Source organism: Sinohyriopsis cumingii, chromosome 4 (assembly GCF_028554795.1).
Source record: "Sinohyriopsis cumingii isolate HCF-2022 chromosome 4, ASM2855479v2, whole genome shotgun sequence".
NCBI classification, from domain to species: Eukaryota; Metazoa; Mollusca; class Bivalvia; order Unionida; family Unionidae; genus Sinohyriopsis; species Sinohyriopsis cumingii.
In genome coordinates this window covers 70,896,773-70,910,097 of record NC_142964.1, presented here as the reverse complement: position 1 = coordinate 70,910,097, position 13,325 = coordinate 70,896,773, and the positions used below count along the sequence as shown (strand labels likewise).

The following is a 13,325-nucleotide window of genomic DNA, read 5'->3' as shown; positions in this document are numbered from 1 at the left end:
TAAGTACTTGACTAACTGAACGAGTCATCACTGGGAGATTTTCACGTACTAGTATCCCCCCCCCAAATCGTATTTGTAGGAGTAACAATTTTCACAGGGTATTTGGAATTTTTGTTTTGTGGCAAGAAAGAAATCATAGAAAATTAGTACTCGGCTAATAAAAATGCATTCACAGCATATGATAATCACAAATTTTTAACTTGACAAATATGATGTATGAATCCATTTCACCCCAATGGCATATAGAGCACGGAAGATGTTGGAGAATCGGACCAACTTGGAGGAAGATCGAGTGAACGAATTAGAGCTAGCCTTAAAGGAAGCACAGCATCGAGCCACTGAGCTAGAAACCCGTTATGACGAGGTATGTCAGTGTGGGGAAAGGTTCACGGCTTGCTGTCAGTTGATATGGCAACAGGAGTGGCAAACCACTGAATTTTGAGCCTGGTTGATTAACACTTGCAAGAAATTAAATTACAATAATTAAATGCACAGTTTTTAGAAAATCATTATTTGCTGATGCATGTATTGAGGCATCATCTTATGGTCATGCACACAACTACAATACATTTTTGTATGCTCTGGAAAGACACCTCAAACCCACCCACCCCATGTCAACAGTTTTCAATATATTTTATTCCTTTCCACAGAAAAAATAATTTATCATTATAGTGAATCACTCGAGGCAGAAAAATTGGTGGTTATGCTCAAACCTGAGGGATGCAGTACTTTTGCCATGTACAATCAACCCAGCCATATCAAATCAATCCAGACTTCATGTGTATGATTTTCACTTTCACAGGGCAAGGAGGGTATTAGAAAACAAGACATACCTTGATGATGGAAGGATAGACCAATTAGAAGCAATGTTAAAACAAACTGAACAAATTGCAAATGAAGCTGAAGCAAAATATGAAGAGGTAGGGCATGGTATTTCACATTTAACTGAAACTTTCTTCTTATTTTTCAGCCTCTAACCAGCTTGGAAAAACTCTTGGACTGAGAATATTTAATGTTGCAGGTTACACTGGATTTATCAAAATTTTACCCATTTTCCAGGTTTCAAGCATTTAATATTTTGCAAATTAAAAAAAACAAAAACACTTTACCATGCCATTAGAGTATTAATCCAAGAACTTGAATTTCTATTCTACTCTGATTGCTGGGAGCTCTTTACCATCATCCAAAGTGTCCCCGATTCCTAAAAATGACTGAATATATGCTTGGAACTTGGAGTGCTATGCAGATAAAATTAGGGCTTTTAAGTGCCGATATCCTGGGAAAAACGATGTTATTGTATTTGGCACTCAGCTTCAGTTTTTTTATAGCAAGCTTTGTTGAACACAGTGGCTTGTTATCGACAATATGTTAAGTTCCAGATTAGTTTATAATATATATTAATGGTGTAAACCTGCAGCATTGGTTTTATTTGCTGACAACATTTTGATATGAATATTCAATAACTGCTTTCCTCTTTATTCAGGGTTTACATCAACACTTACCATCATGGGTATCTTGGAATCGACATTGAGGAGTAGTTGGGAATATGACCTTTCTCAAGGATCCATTTCCACAAAGCTTGTGGCATCTAGGAGACCTTTTCCTTAAGACAAAAGATTTAAAGTTTGCCCCATAAATGATGGCCAGTATCACTGTGGTATGAAAAGAACCACAGTTTCACATCATTATGGGTACATTTGTCATATAACTCTTTGCTATTTTGGAAAAGGTCCATAGAAAAATTAATTTTCATAATATTCATGAATCTGGTAAACAAACATTCTTTGTTCCTGCAGAGGACGCAAGGTGCTTGAGAGCAGGAGCCTTGCTGATGATGAAAGGATAGACCAACTGGAGAAACAGCTCAAAGAGGCCAAATATATTGCAGAAGATGCCGATCGTAAATACGATGAGGTGAATGCACGGCCTCACAAAGCATGTTGTAATGGAATCTTCCTACTTCCTTTTGGTCCTGTACTTGTAAACGGTCTCTATGAAAGTCTAGTCCTTCATGGAAAGTTCTCAATATCCTTCAGAAAACAACACCAAATCAATCCCCTATTCCATATTGAACTTGACACTTCAACTCTGCTTGCAACCATTCTCTACAACTTTTATTCTGACTTTAATATTACTCCAAGCCTATCCCTTGCAAAAGAAGCTTGACTTTTCAGCAGCTGTCTTGGGCAGCTGTTGTGTGTCACTGATGTGATTCATTTTTTGAAACCACCATGGTCTTTTTACTATGGAAAAACCAAGTCGTGGAAAGCCACAAATACATTATATTTATTTATTTATAATTGGACCAAAATGGAAGAAATGAAACCTTCATAAAGACCTGTATTTTGAGCATAAATTTGTTTGGACAAATGTTTGCCACATGTTTCATGTAGTTTTCATGTCAACATGGCATTGTGTAGACAGCTGCCAATTTGTGCAAAGGCCCACTGCATCAGATAGAAGTTACTCTTTAACCAGACACTATACACCCCCATTTATTCATTCAAGTCACTAAATACGATGTTTCATGAATGTACTCCAAAATTATTTTACTATTTTCAGTAGGTTCCATTTAGTCTTTGCTCTATGCAGGTACTTAATGTTTCTTTCCGAATAAACTTCTAATGAGCAGGCGCAGCTTTATTCAAATGCACAAAAAGCTGTCTGCAAGTAAGTTGATCTGGATTTGTTTACTCCAAATGATTGCTTTCATGAAACAGTTTGCAAACAATACATCATTTTTGTGAATTTTTATGTAAAAGATTCTCAAATGTACCCAAGGACTTTTCACAAATTGAGAATTTTTTATAGCTGCCCAAAAAACATGCATTGGAAGACTTCTATATTCTCCATAAGAGAAGCAGTTTCTGGCATGTATTTTACTTTTTTTATTTCCATGTCTGAGACAAATTTTTGTTGTAGCTTGGTGATGAAAAGAAGCTTTTTATTTTTGTTTTTCCCCATCATTTACTCCTGAGTGATTTACTAACAGAACTTAAGCTGTTCAGAAAAGAATGCTTGGTCTGTTTTGTTTTCTGGACATGAATGAGGTGTGTATTGACCGTTTTGTTGTCATGTTTGTGCATCTAGAGGAAGGAAAGTGTTGGAAACTCGCAGCCAGAATGATGAAGAAAGAATAGACTTTCTGGAACGACAGCTTGAGGAGTACAAATGGATTGCTGAGGATGCTGATCGCAAATACGACGAGGTGACATGCATGATGATGACATGGTCAGCAATGGCAAACAACCTTAAAAAATGTACAATATACCCTGCTATGCTAATCAAATAGATAATACATCTTAACTAAGCAGATTTAAAATGAAAAATGACAAATCAGTGTATGTTAATCTAATCGTGCTGATATCTTTATCGTTTAATGCATCACTTCTGCCTACTTTTAATCACAACCTTTGGGTTGAATAAAACCTTAATGAAATCCCGTCAAGCTTCTTATTGATTCAGACCAGTAGTTTGTTTCTGGTTAAATGATGTACTTTCATGTCGGCAAAAGTTGTATTTTTAACTGCAAAGGCCAGTTCCCACAAGCAACACAAAAATTGGTAATCTTCCCGATATTATACCGTGTATCATAATTGTTAGCTTTATATTTGATCCATTACATATTAACAGAATCTGGTATATCTTCTATGATGGTTGCACGAAGAAAAGATTTTTTTAAATACTAGAAAACAAATGACATCCTATTTAGTTGTTTAACTTGAGATGCATTACTTCCTAAAAATGACCTGGACTGTTCCTGTTTATATAAAATCTCTTGATAAATAAAGTTTTTCTTATTTTTTTACATAATGTAACCTCTGCAATATTTGCCAACAGCATCACAATTAATAGTAATGTTTATGATTTCAGGTGCATGAAAAGTGGGTCCTACTTTTAACAGCATTGCATTATGTTAATAACTGTGCTGATACATCAGTTTGGCAACCAGCAAGAAATATTAAATAGTATACTGTGCACTTGTTTCCATAATTCAGGCTGCATAATCTAGAATAAACAAGAACAGTTGCATTTTATGTGGAACTTGGGGGGTTGGGTGAATATTTTTGTTTTCCAACTGAGCTGCCATGGAATATTGTAATGAGATAAATAAATCATGTTAGATTTAGCAATTTAAAGTTAATTAGGCTCCAGTAAGGAAGCCTAAAATTTGACTTCATGTCAGTTTGTACAGATTCAGTTTTCCTCCCATTCTTGATGGTTGCTAACTTGTTGCATTTAGTTTGATCGTAAGTTCATTTTGTTCTTAATTGCCTTTTGTTTTATTTGCATCATGATCACTTACAAGTCACTCTGATTTTTCCACAAGTTGAAATTTCAACACCTATTTATCTTTCAATTAAATATCCAAATTTATTTTTGCCATAGCAAAGCCTGCATGTTTAACTACCATATATACTGATATATGGGATGGGTCCAACTGCAAATAGCATAGACCCTGATCTGCCATCACATAACATACAAGCAGTTCAGGGTCTGTCTTGTTTGTTGTACTGATTACTCCTAATAAACTGCATAGATCCATTTCTGCTTGTGCATTATGGCATAGCAAATCTGTGTGTATGTTGTTTGCAGTTGGATCACTTAAACGCGAGTACATACAATAGATTTAGTTGAAATTTACATGTAGCAATACAAGTTTACAAATGTAATTCTAAGGAAGTAAATTTTATCCAGCTATAAATAAAAGGACATTAATTCATTCAAGCAAATATGATAACTCTTTTTGTGAAGAAAAGTTTTTGTCAGAGTGACTTGTTGTAACCTAGTAAAAATACATAATTAGATTAATTGAAAAATTTGACACCTGAATAATATTACTGGATGTACTTGACTAGTAAGGTTTTGACCAGTTATATTATGAATATATTTTGTAACTTAGCATGTCTCACATTTCTGAGATGGAGTGTTTTAGTGATAGCGAGCATGGCATGATTTCTAACATTTTCTTGACAAAAAATGTTTTGAGAAAATGGTTCATACACTGGAATTTAATGCACATAACTCCTTTCCTGGTAAGATTAAATATTTTTTGTGAAATTTCAAATAAAAATTTATCATTCAAATGCAAATTCTAAAACATTTTTTAAAAAAAAAATTATCTTAAGCAATATGGACTGTATTTCAAAATCTTGCAGAAATTAAACATCAGTTTTTTAATGCATGCTTAAAGTGATAATCTTGGAAATTCATTCTAAATCAAAATGCAGCCATATATGAAAAGTATTTTATTTCATCATATTTTGACACCCAATTTGCACGATATGAGAAGGCATGATTGTCCATTTGTACCTTGTTTGGCATGTTCCGAGTACTAACCTCGAAACAGAACAGTAATGGACGAGCAAATTCCTTCTCTATCAGGCTGCCCGTAAGCTTGCTATCACTGAAGTTGACCTTGAGCGTGCTGAGACTCGTTTAGCGGCCGCTGAAGCGTAAGTAACAGGTTCTTTCTTGGCATGGTGATTTCCTGCCAGATAAAGGTTAGTGAATGCCCTTCATTTTGCTTCTATTTTGAAATAATACATTTCGATGATTTAAATATTCCAAATCAAATGTTCATTTGGCATTGATTAATATATAAATATAACTTCTCAGTCAAATAGAAAATTACATCCATTCCACGCGAAATTTATTATACATGTGCATGTAATATCATTTATCACATAAAGATTGTAATCGGCTGTAGCTATTGTAAAATGGCAGCTGTAATGAATGGGCATTTTCTAAATGTTGAAAATGCTGTTATTTAGCATTGATTGTATTATGAATATTTTAAAAGTCATACAGAAATTTGATTAGTATAGTCTTTTCACAAATACCTGATCAGATTGATTGTAATAAATTCTACATTTTATTTGTCATGCAAGCCATTGTCAATTCTATGAAAAGTTTGTTTATTTTTACAGGGTTATGAAATTCAGGCATGTTCTTGGATTTCATATTTATCATTTATGTGAGAGTTGACATGGGCTGGTTCAAGATGTATTTCATTTGAAAACTTTGAACATAGTATGTTTACTTGTTTCATTCATTGCATTGTACCTTAATCCATTAAGAAATCGGGCACATAAAAATAAACGTGTCTTGGGAGTTCGTATATTAATTTGCTACCCAAAGATTTGAAGTATTTTTAAATTGTGGCAGAAATGGGCTAGATTGAATGTACTTGACTGTAATTGCGTACAGAGTGCATGTATTGGATGTTCAGAGTTTTCATACAACATTGTGTCATAGTCCAGTTGCCTTAATCTTCTCCATAACAGAGCGACCATCTTGCACCATTCTGTGAAATTATGTTTGCAATCTGTAGCAGTGTAAGAGTGTGAATTTAATTACAGATTATTTAATTGCAAGTTTTGAAAAGTAATGGATAGACACAATACATATGTTAGAAACCATTTAAATATATTTTTAAATTTTAATATAAATGTTGCTGAAAAGACATTCCATGTATTGTTTTCAGTTTTCTTAACCTTTTATAAAATACATTACCTTTTGAACTATTGGATTATTGAAACATTTCTTAGTCATTATGGACCCTGCATATGAAACCATGAGGACATTTTACAGAGTTTACATTCTTGCCAGTTCCATCTTTTTTCATTTTCTGTCCCGTAAGACAAGACCAAACAGTAAGCTAACACATTTGGGTTTTTTTCCATATGTTTTCAATGTGTGTGGTGTGCGTGGTGCTCTACATGCCTTATAAAGAAGTGCCTAATTGGCAACTCCAGACTGTGACACAAGCTGTGGATAAGACTTTAGGCAGATGCTGCAGAAACCTATGCATGTGCATCATGGCATCTTTAATTTCTGTTTGTTGCATGCAGGTTGCCCGTAAATTGATAATTGTCGAGAATGAATTAGAAAAGGCAGAAGAAAGAGCAGAACAAGCAGAGAGGTATATATTGGCACCAAACCTATTTAATTTCATTCATTCTTTCTGTCTGTAATGAACTTTGTACGTGAAATAAGATGCTATAGTAATATAAACAAATGCTGGAAAAAATATTTAAATTATGCTGAGCTTAAGCAGCTGCTAATCCAGTATATACTTCGTGGTATAGTGAGTAGGTAAATACTCTGTTTAAATAAAAAAAGAAAATTTTAAAGACATATCAGCATAACAGGACAGCATATTACAAATGATCATTCACAAAAAAATTAAAGATTTGCTGTTGAACAAAATGTATAATATTGGAAATATACTATTGGGAGAGGTACCAATTTTCATGGATTTCAGGGTTGTTTCAGACCACCAGTTTAAAACTCCACTGAACACTAATTAATGTGAAAACAGTCGGACAATTCCATAATCCATGAATTTAAGTACAAATGGAAACAAATACTTGCATAACCACAAAAGTTTATACTTAATAAAATAGATGATATCACAGTAATTATTAAAAATTCCCATGGAAACCAAAGCATATTTTCAAAGATGTATTTTATATTTATTTACTAGCTTTTTAAGAAATCTTCAACTTTAAAAACTACAGTGTGACTCCACTATAATACGGTTGTTGGAAGCCATAGAACCCAACAGTGTATATTGGAAGATTGGCGAAGCCCTACGCTATCCCAGAATAAACTTTTTACATGTTATTTTCCTACTTTTAAGAAGAAAAAACTTTTTCTTGTATGAGAAAAATACATATAAAATTGCAGGAGCCATGCCACGATCATCTTGTATTATTCAAATGCGATCTATCCCAAAATGATAATAACTTTTACATGTATATGAAATTTCGGGAGCCACACCACAACCACATTATATCCGAATTCGTGTCATAATGGAGCGTGCTATAGTGGGGTCATGCTGTATGTGCATGATACATGTATTTGAAAAATAAAAGCATATCAATAGGAATAATAGCAAATTTAGGCACATTTTCTATTCAAAAGTATAGTATCATGGGTGGAGTGAGATTTAGGGAAATAACTGTGCTTCTGATTGGCATTTCAAAATTTAGATGTTCATTATATAAAAGATGTTTTGATTCTCGTAATGCTTGATGAATCTGCATCTTTTCCAATGAAATTTATTGATTTCAGTTTTACATATCTATTACTGGTACATTTCTTGCAGTGTATTTTATAAAGGCCATGTCATTGTCCTAGTCGGTAATTGTGTAAAAATAATATTAAAAAAAAATAAAATAAAGTATTGTAATATTTTAGACATGTAGTTTATGAAACCTCAAGTAATTCAGGATGTTAATATTCCTATTTGAAAACTTCATTTAAACAATGGGTGCAAGTTCCCTGTCCGTGATTGTTCTGTGCTAAAGAAATAAGCTCTGAAGTGATGGACACTTCAGAATAAATAAACTGTACATGTAAAAGAAATGGAATTGTTTACATTGGATCTTTAAGAAGCATCCAGTTTTGTAAGGAATAAACAGTTTGAAATAATAAGAAAACTATACAGGCTGTATTGGTGTTCTTACATCATAGATATTAGTTTAATTTACATTATCATTCTAGGAAGATGTTGTTAATGTGGGTTGATCGCATTATGGACATGTTAACCACTTGGAATTTGCCTGGTTTGCTGCATGCTGGAATTTTATTTTTTGTTTTTGTGTTGCCCAATTTTTCAGAAAAAGCAAAGGAATGGAAGCTGATTTGGTTCAAGTTACTAACACGCTTAAGTCATTAGAAATAAAAGAAGAACGGGTAAGTTATCATTGTAGTATATTACTAATTCAGATAAGTAATAATCTTATATATATAATCTTGATAAATTACTACTAATGTAATTAATATAATCTTTTACTTGTTTGCCATATTTGAAACACTTCTGCTTGACTCTTAGTGTGATAATTATACCTCAGTAAATGATGTGGGGAGGGTCACATTTTTTTTTTGTAATTGTTAAAAATCTTCTGTTGTTCCTCTGAAATTGGCATTTATATCCTAAACAGATGTTACACCCTGTAAAAATGGAGTGTGATATTTTTATTATTAATCGTGTTTGTCCTCTCCAGTCTTGCACAGTTAATATCACCAGAAACAAAAACTTTGCTATATTTTCATAAAGCTTTGTACACATTTGTATCATGGTATTTGGGGGATATTTTCTAAGCACTTGCCTGTAAGATTTAGTTACATCAGCATAGGATGAACTATATAAAATAATATGTACCAAGCTAAAGCTTTCAAAATTAATCAACCAAAAACATTCTGAAACAGTTTTATTATCATGCAGAGATCTCCTCCCTTGATAGCATTTCAAGTATGGCAAATGTAAATGAGGGACAGATATGCTCAGGTTTCAAAAGTTTGTGGTCTGGTCATGGTTTGTATATCTGACCAGTTTACTACTTCACACATTTGAGTAATCAAGAACAATACATATTCATTCTGCTGCAGAAATTTTTAAACAATAACTGATACACATATTTGGATCAGTGCCATTGTATAATGAGCCAGCAAAGCATGATTCATTTTGTTGGTTTTAATTAAATTCCAAACAAACTGTGTGGATATAATCAGATTTATGCGGTATGGTAGACCGAGACTCCCAAATGGGACTAAACATTTCAGGTCTTGGTCCATGCTATATATAATTATATCACAGGTAATGTAGTTATAAACACAATATGGTCCAGTCAGTCTGGTTTCATGAAGCTAGTTTGTTTGATTTTGGAGTGATTTGCCATGGATAGTGCATGTTCTTGATTACTTGATAAATTATAGCATGCTTAGAAGTTAATGGTTTGAAAGCTAAGCATATTTGTCATTTGTTTTCATAAAATTTGCAAGTCCCTCATCCCAGTGTTTGCATTTGCCCCTCCCCTTTTTATAATTTCATCATGTTTGATGCTTGCACCTTGTGAAGTTCAACGTTTAGAAGATTTGTGGGTGGTTGGCATGGTGGTTGTACATCACCAATCATTGAATTGTATTATTCACTGATGATGCATTACAGTGAGTATGATCTATAAGACAACAGCAAGTCTAGATACAGCATGAAAATGATAATCACTGCTGTTGGCATGTTTTGATTGGTTAATTTGCTGTAAACATTACTGTTTCAGTACAATTTCATTGCAGAAGGGCCAATGAGACACTTATCGAGAGGTGAAAACAAACCAATACTAAATGCCAGAAGACATTAGAAATTGGTGGTGCTTTGAGCATGTGAAAGCAGATTATGCATCGTCTGGATTGCAGTTCATGGCATAGTGTGATAAAGATGTTTTGTACTGAACCAGTTAATGTATTGATAGCAATTTGACTGTTGTGTTTGATACATTTGGAAAATGTACGACTGCCTCAAATGTTGCTGCATGTTGTGTTGTTACATCGACCACTAAACAAACATGCATAATGCAGTTGATTCTGTTCTGCAACTGACATGCTCAGTAACAACGTTTCTTGTACTATTCCAGCAAAATTATCGAGCTAAATGAAGAACTTCACATAGTTGGTGCAAATTGTAAAAGTCTGCAGACAAAGGTCGATCAGGTAAGCCAGCTATCAGGGACTTGCAATTTTGTGTCAAGTTTTAACATCAGCATTTGTCTTTCAGAAAAATCCTTGAATTGGAAGAGGAGTTGAAGGTTGTGGGCGCAAACATGAAATCTCTAGAAATCAGTGAGCACGAGGTACCACCAAACCACATAGCATGGTCTTGAACATGAGATCAGTCGCTTGCTCAAATGGTCTACTTCAATTTGGCATGCCCATTACAAGTCGAAAGTGCTTGTACAATGCATATTTTTAACGGCCAAAAAGAACATGTCATTGCTCTATATCTTCTAAGTGATGGATGATGCCCCAACGGATGTTATGCTCGATGTCAATAGTGTTCAATTCTTGCGCTTTTTGCTGATCTGGTTACTTTCACTGAAAGTTTTTTGGTGTTACGTGAAACGATTGTAATGAAATAATGTTCTGCAGCCTGTGCATAATTTTTGTGACCTTTAATCTACTCTTCTGCAGTCTAGTGTCATTAGTCCAATTACAAAAAGAAGTCCACTAAAATTGTTACCAAATTTGAGATTTAAAAATATGTAAACTTGACCCATTTTATTGGACATGGATATTACATCTCCATTATCATTTTTGCTAGCATAGTTGTCTTTCAAGTCATGCAAGCTTTTTTCGATGTGGATGGCTCTACTTGTCACTAACTAAAGGTAGTAACGATGACCTTCATTCCTGCTTCACTGATTTCTCTTGCTCAAAATATTGGTCATTTTGTCTGGTGGATTAGCCATCACTTTCTGGGTGGTGCTATACTTGGACAAGTGAAATCTGGACAAAAGAAACTAGACTGTACTGTTCTGCTTTAATGAAGTAATGTATTCAGTCATTTCACAAGCTAGTAATCATGTATTTACATTTGTTTATGTGCACTTTTTTCAGGTTTCCAGGAAATGTATCTTGCCACCACAAAGAGCCTGTTTGTATTATCAGCAACAGGCGCAAGAATACAATGCATTGTGTATATGAAGAATCTAACCTCAACTATGCCAATATCCTGATTCATCTGCCATTCAAACATGGGCATGAATCAGACTGGTGCTCATACATGTGCTTTTAGTGAAAGATATGTGAACATATCAAATTCAACAATGAATTTCCCTGTATTCTCTCTGCATGTTGTTGTTATTAAGTGACTTACTAAATAGCACATGGCAGATTTTAATGAAATCTAGCTTAGTTAAATCAAGACTTTTATTTACAGATTTGTAGCACAAGTAAGCAGTCACTTGTGTTGTTTTGGCCAAAGTACCTTGCACTTAAAAGTTGAACTGTAGTTATCATCTTTTGGAAGTAATGTAAAACATTATATTTAAGCATCACAGAATGTTCACATATGCAATAAAGTCAACATTTTTTGCACGAATTATTTTCATGAATATAGTTTTCTTGCCAAATTTTAATAAAAAAAAATTTTGCACGCTACCAAGGATTACAATAAATTTTACAGATGTAAACTTATTTTGTGCTGTCATGAGAAATTTTGACATTTTGGTAGATATTTATCCCAGATTTAAAGCTACTGGATTGTTTGATTAAATTGTGCAAAATAACCAAATACATGTCAGATCCTGTAGATATTCATTCATTTAAAAATTCTCCATGATTCCTTTCATATAAATCTGCCTTGTGTATTTTGCAGTAACCCATTAGCATGGTGAATAAATAATTTGTTATTAAATGTGGATAGACTACTCAAATTAATATGAATTTAAAACATACATAAATAATAACCTCACAAGCTGAAGAAATAAACATTTTTTAAAAAAATATCTGTGGTCTCATAATTAATCCTCATGTTGAAATTTGTGATTCAGTTTTAATTTATGTGGCTACAAAAAGATGTTCAAGATCAATAATTTTAAATTTCAGATGTTTGGAAAATTATAAACAACAATAATAACATGAATAGTCATCAGAATGTGACTAGTCTGTGAGAAAAGGAAGCAAAAGGCATAAAAAAAATTCTTTATGTAACAGAAATGAAGATGATTGACAATTGAATTTTCCTTTGTGTTCCCCTCCCTTTGTTTTCACCCTTACTAAATAACCATTTATTCAGTTTTCTTTTTTTTCTTCCCTCGTTTTATTTCCTCCAGTGTTTCCCCATTAGTTCAGTGCCTACATCTCTTGTATGTAATATGTAGATTGTTTAACGTTGCTATCCTGAAAAACAGTTGTTATTCTGAGCTTGTTAGAAAAATGACAGTTACTTTATCTACAGGTGTATAATGCATGCTTAATTGCAAAAGGCATACACACAAAGCTGCCATCACAGTGATCAGGGTTTACAATTAAGCCTTTGACATGTAAATAAAACAAATATCAGTACACTATATTCATCAAAATACCATCAGTTGCCTTAATAAATAAACACCACTCTCTTGGGTGAAAAACTTGCCAACAGCATGTTCATTTCTGAGTGCATATCTCTTGACCTTGTGGTTTGGGTTTGGTTTGGTGTTTTAATGTGCAACACATTGTTTAGTGCTGAGGCTGGTGTAGCAAAGTGCCTTACCCAGCAATACACTAATGTAGCCAACCTGGGCTGATCTGGGTGAGATTCAATCCCACAACCTTTCAGTCACCAGTCTGGGGAGGTCACAGGTTCAAACCCAGACCAAGTCATATCAAAAACTTAATAAAAATGATACGAGCATCTGCCTTGCTTCGCGCTCAGCATTAAAAGTTAGTGTTAGGAATGATCAGCATGGTGTTGGGACAATGTGACTGGGTGGGACATGATGCGGCATGATGGCCCAGTGCTAGACATCACTTTAAACTGTCACACTGCAGATATTGTAGCG

The 13,325-nt window shown here is 33.9% G+C and overlaps 1 protein-coding gene across 12 annotated transcripts in view; it reads left to right on the top strand.

Annotated features, from left to right (window-relative positions):
- Nucleotides 1-13,325, top strand: part of LOC149801425 (tropomyosin-like) — a 60,997-nt gene that overhangs the window by 34,097 nt on the left and 13,575 nt on the right. For 4 of the 12 annotated variants that reach the window (XM_089955544.1, XM_089955537.1, XM_089955535.1 and 1 more), the window contains 3 exons: nt 1,797-1,914; nt 5,386-5,456; nt 10,422-10,497. In XM_089955544.1, the coding sequence (XP_089811670.1) occupies nt 1,797-1,914; nt 5,386-5,456; nt 10,422-10,497 (265 nt within the window). Of the gene's footprint in view, nt 1-246; nt 365-802; nt 921-1,796; nt 1,915-3,090; nt 3,209-5,385; nt 5,457-6,854; nt 6,926-8,627; nt 8,704-10,421; nt 10,498-10,561; nt 10,638-13,325 lie in introns of all 12 variants that reach the window. The other 8 variants (XM_089955546.1, XM_089955542.1, XM_089955545.1 and 5 more) reach the window with 6 other exon arrangements.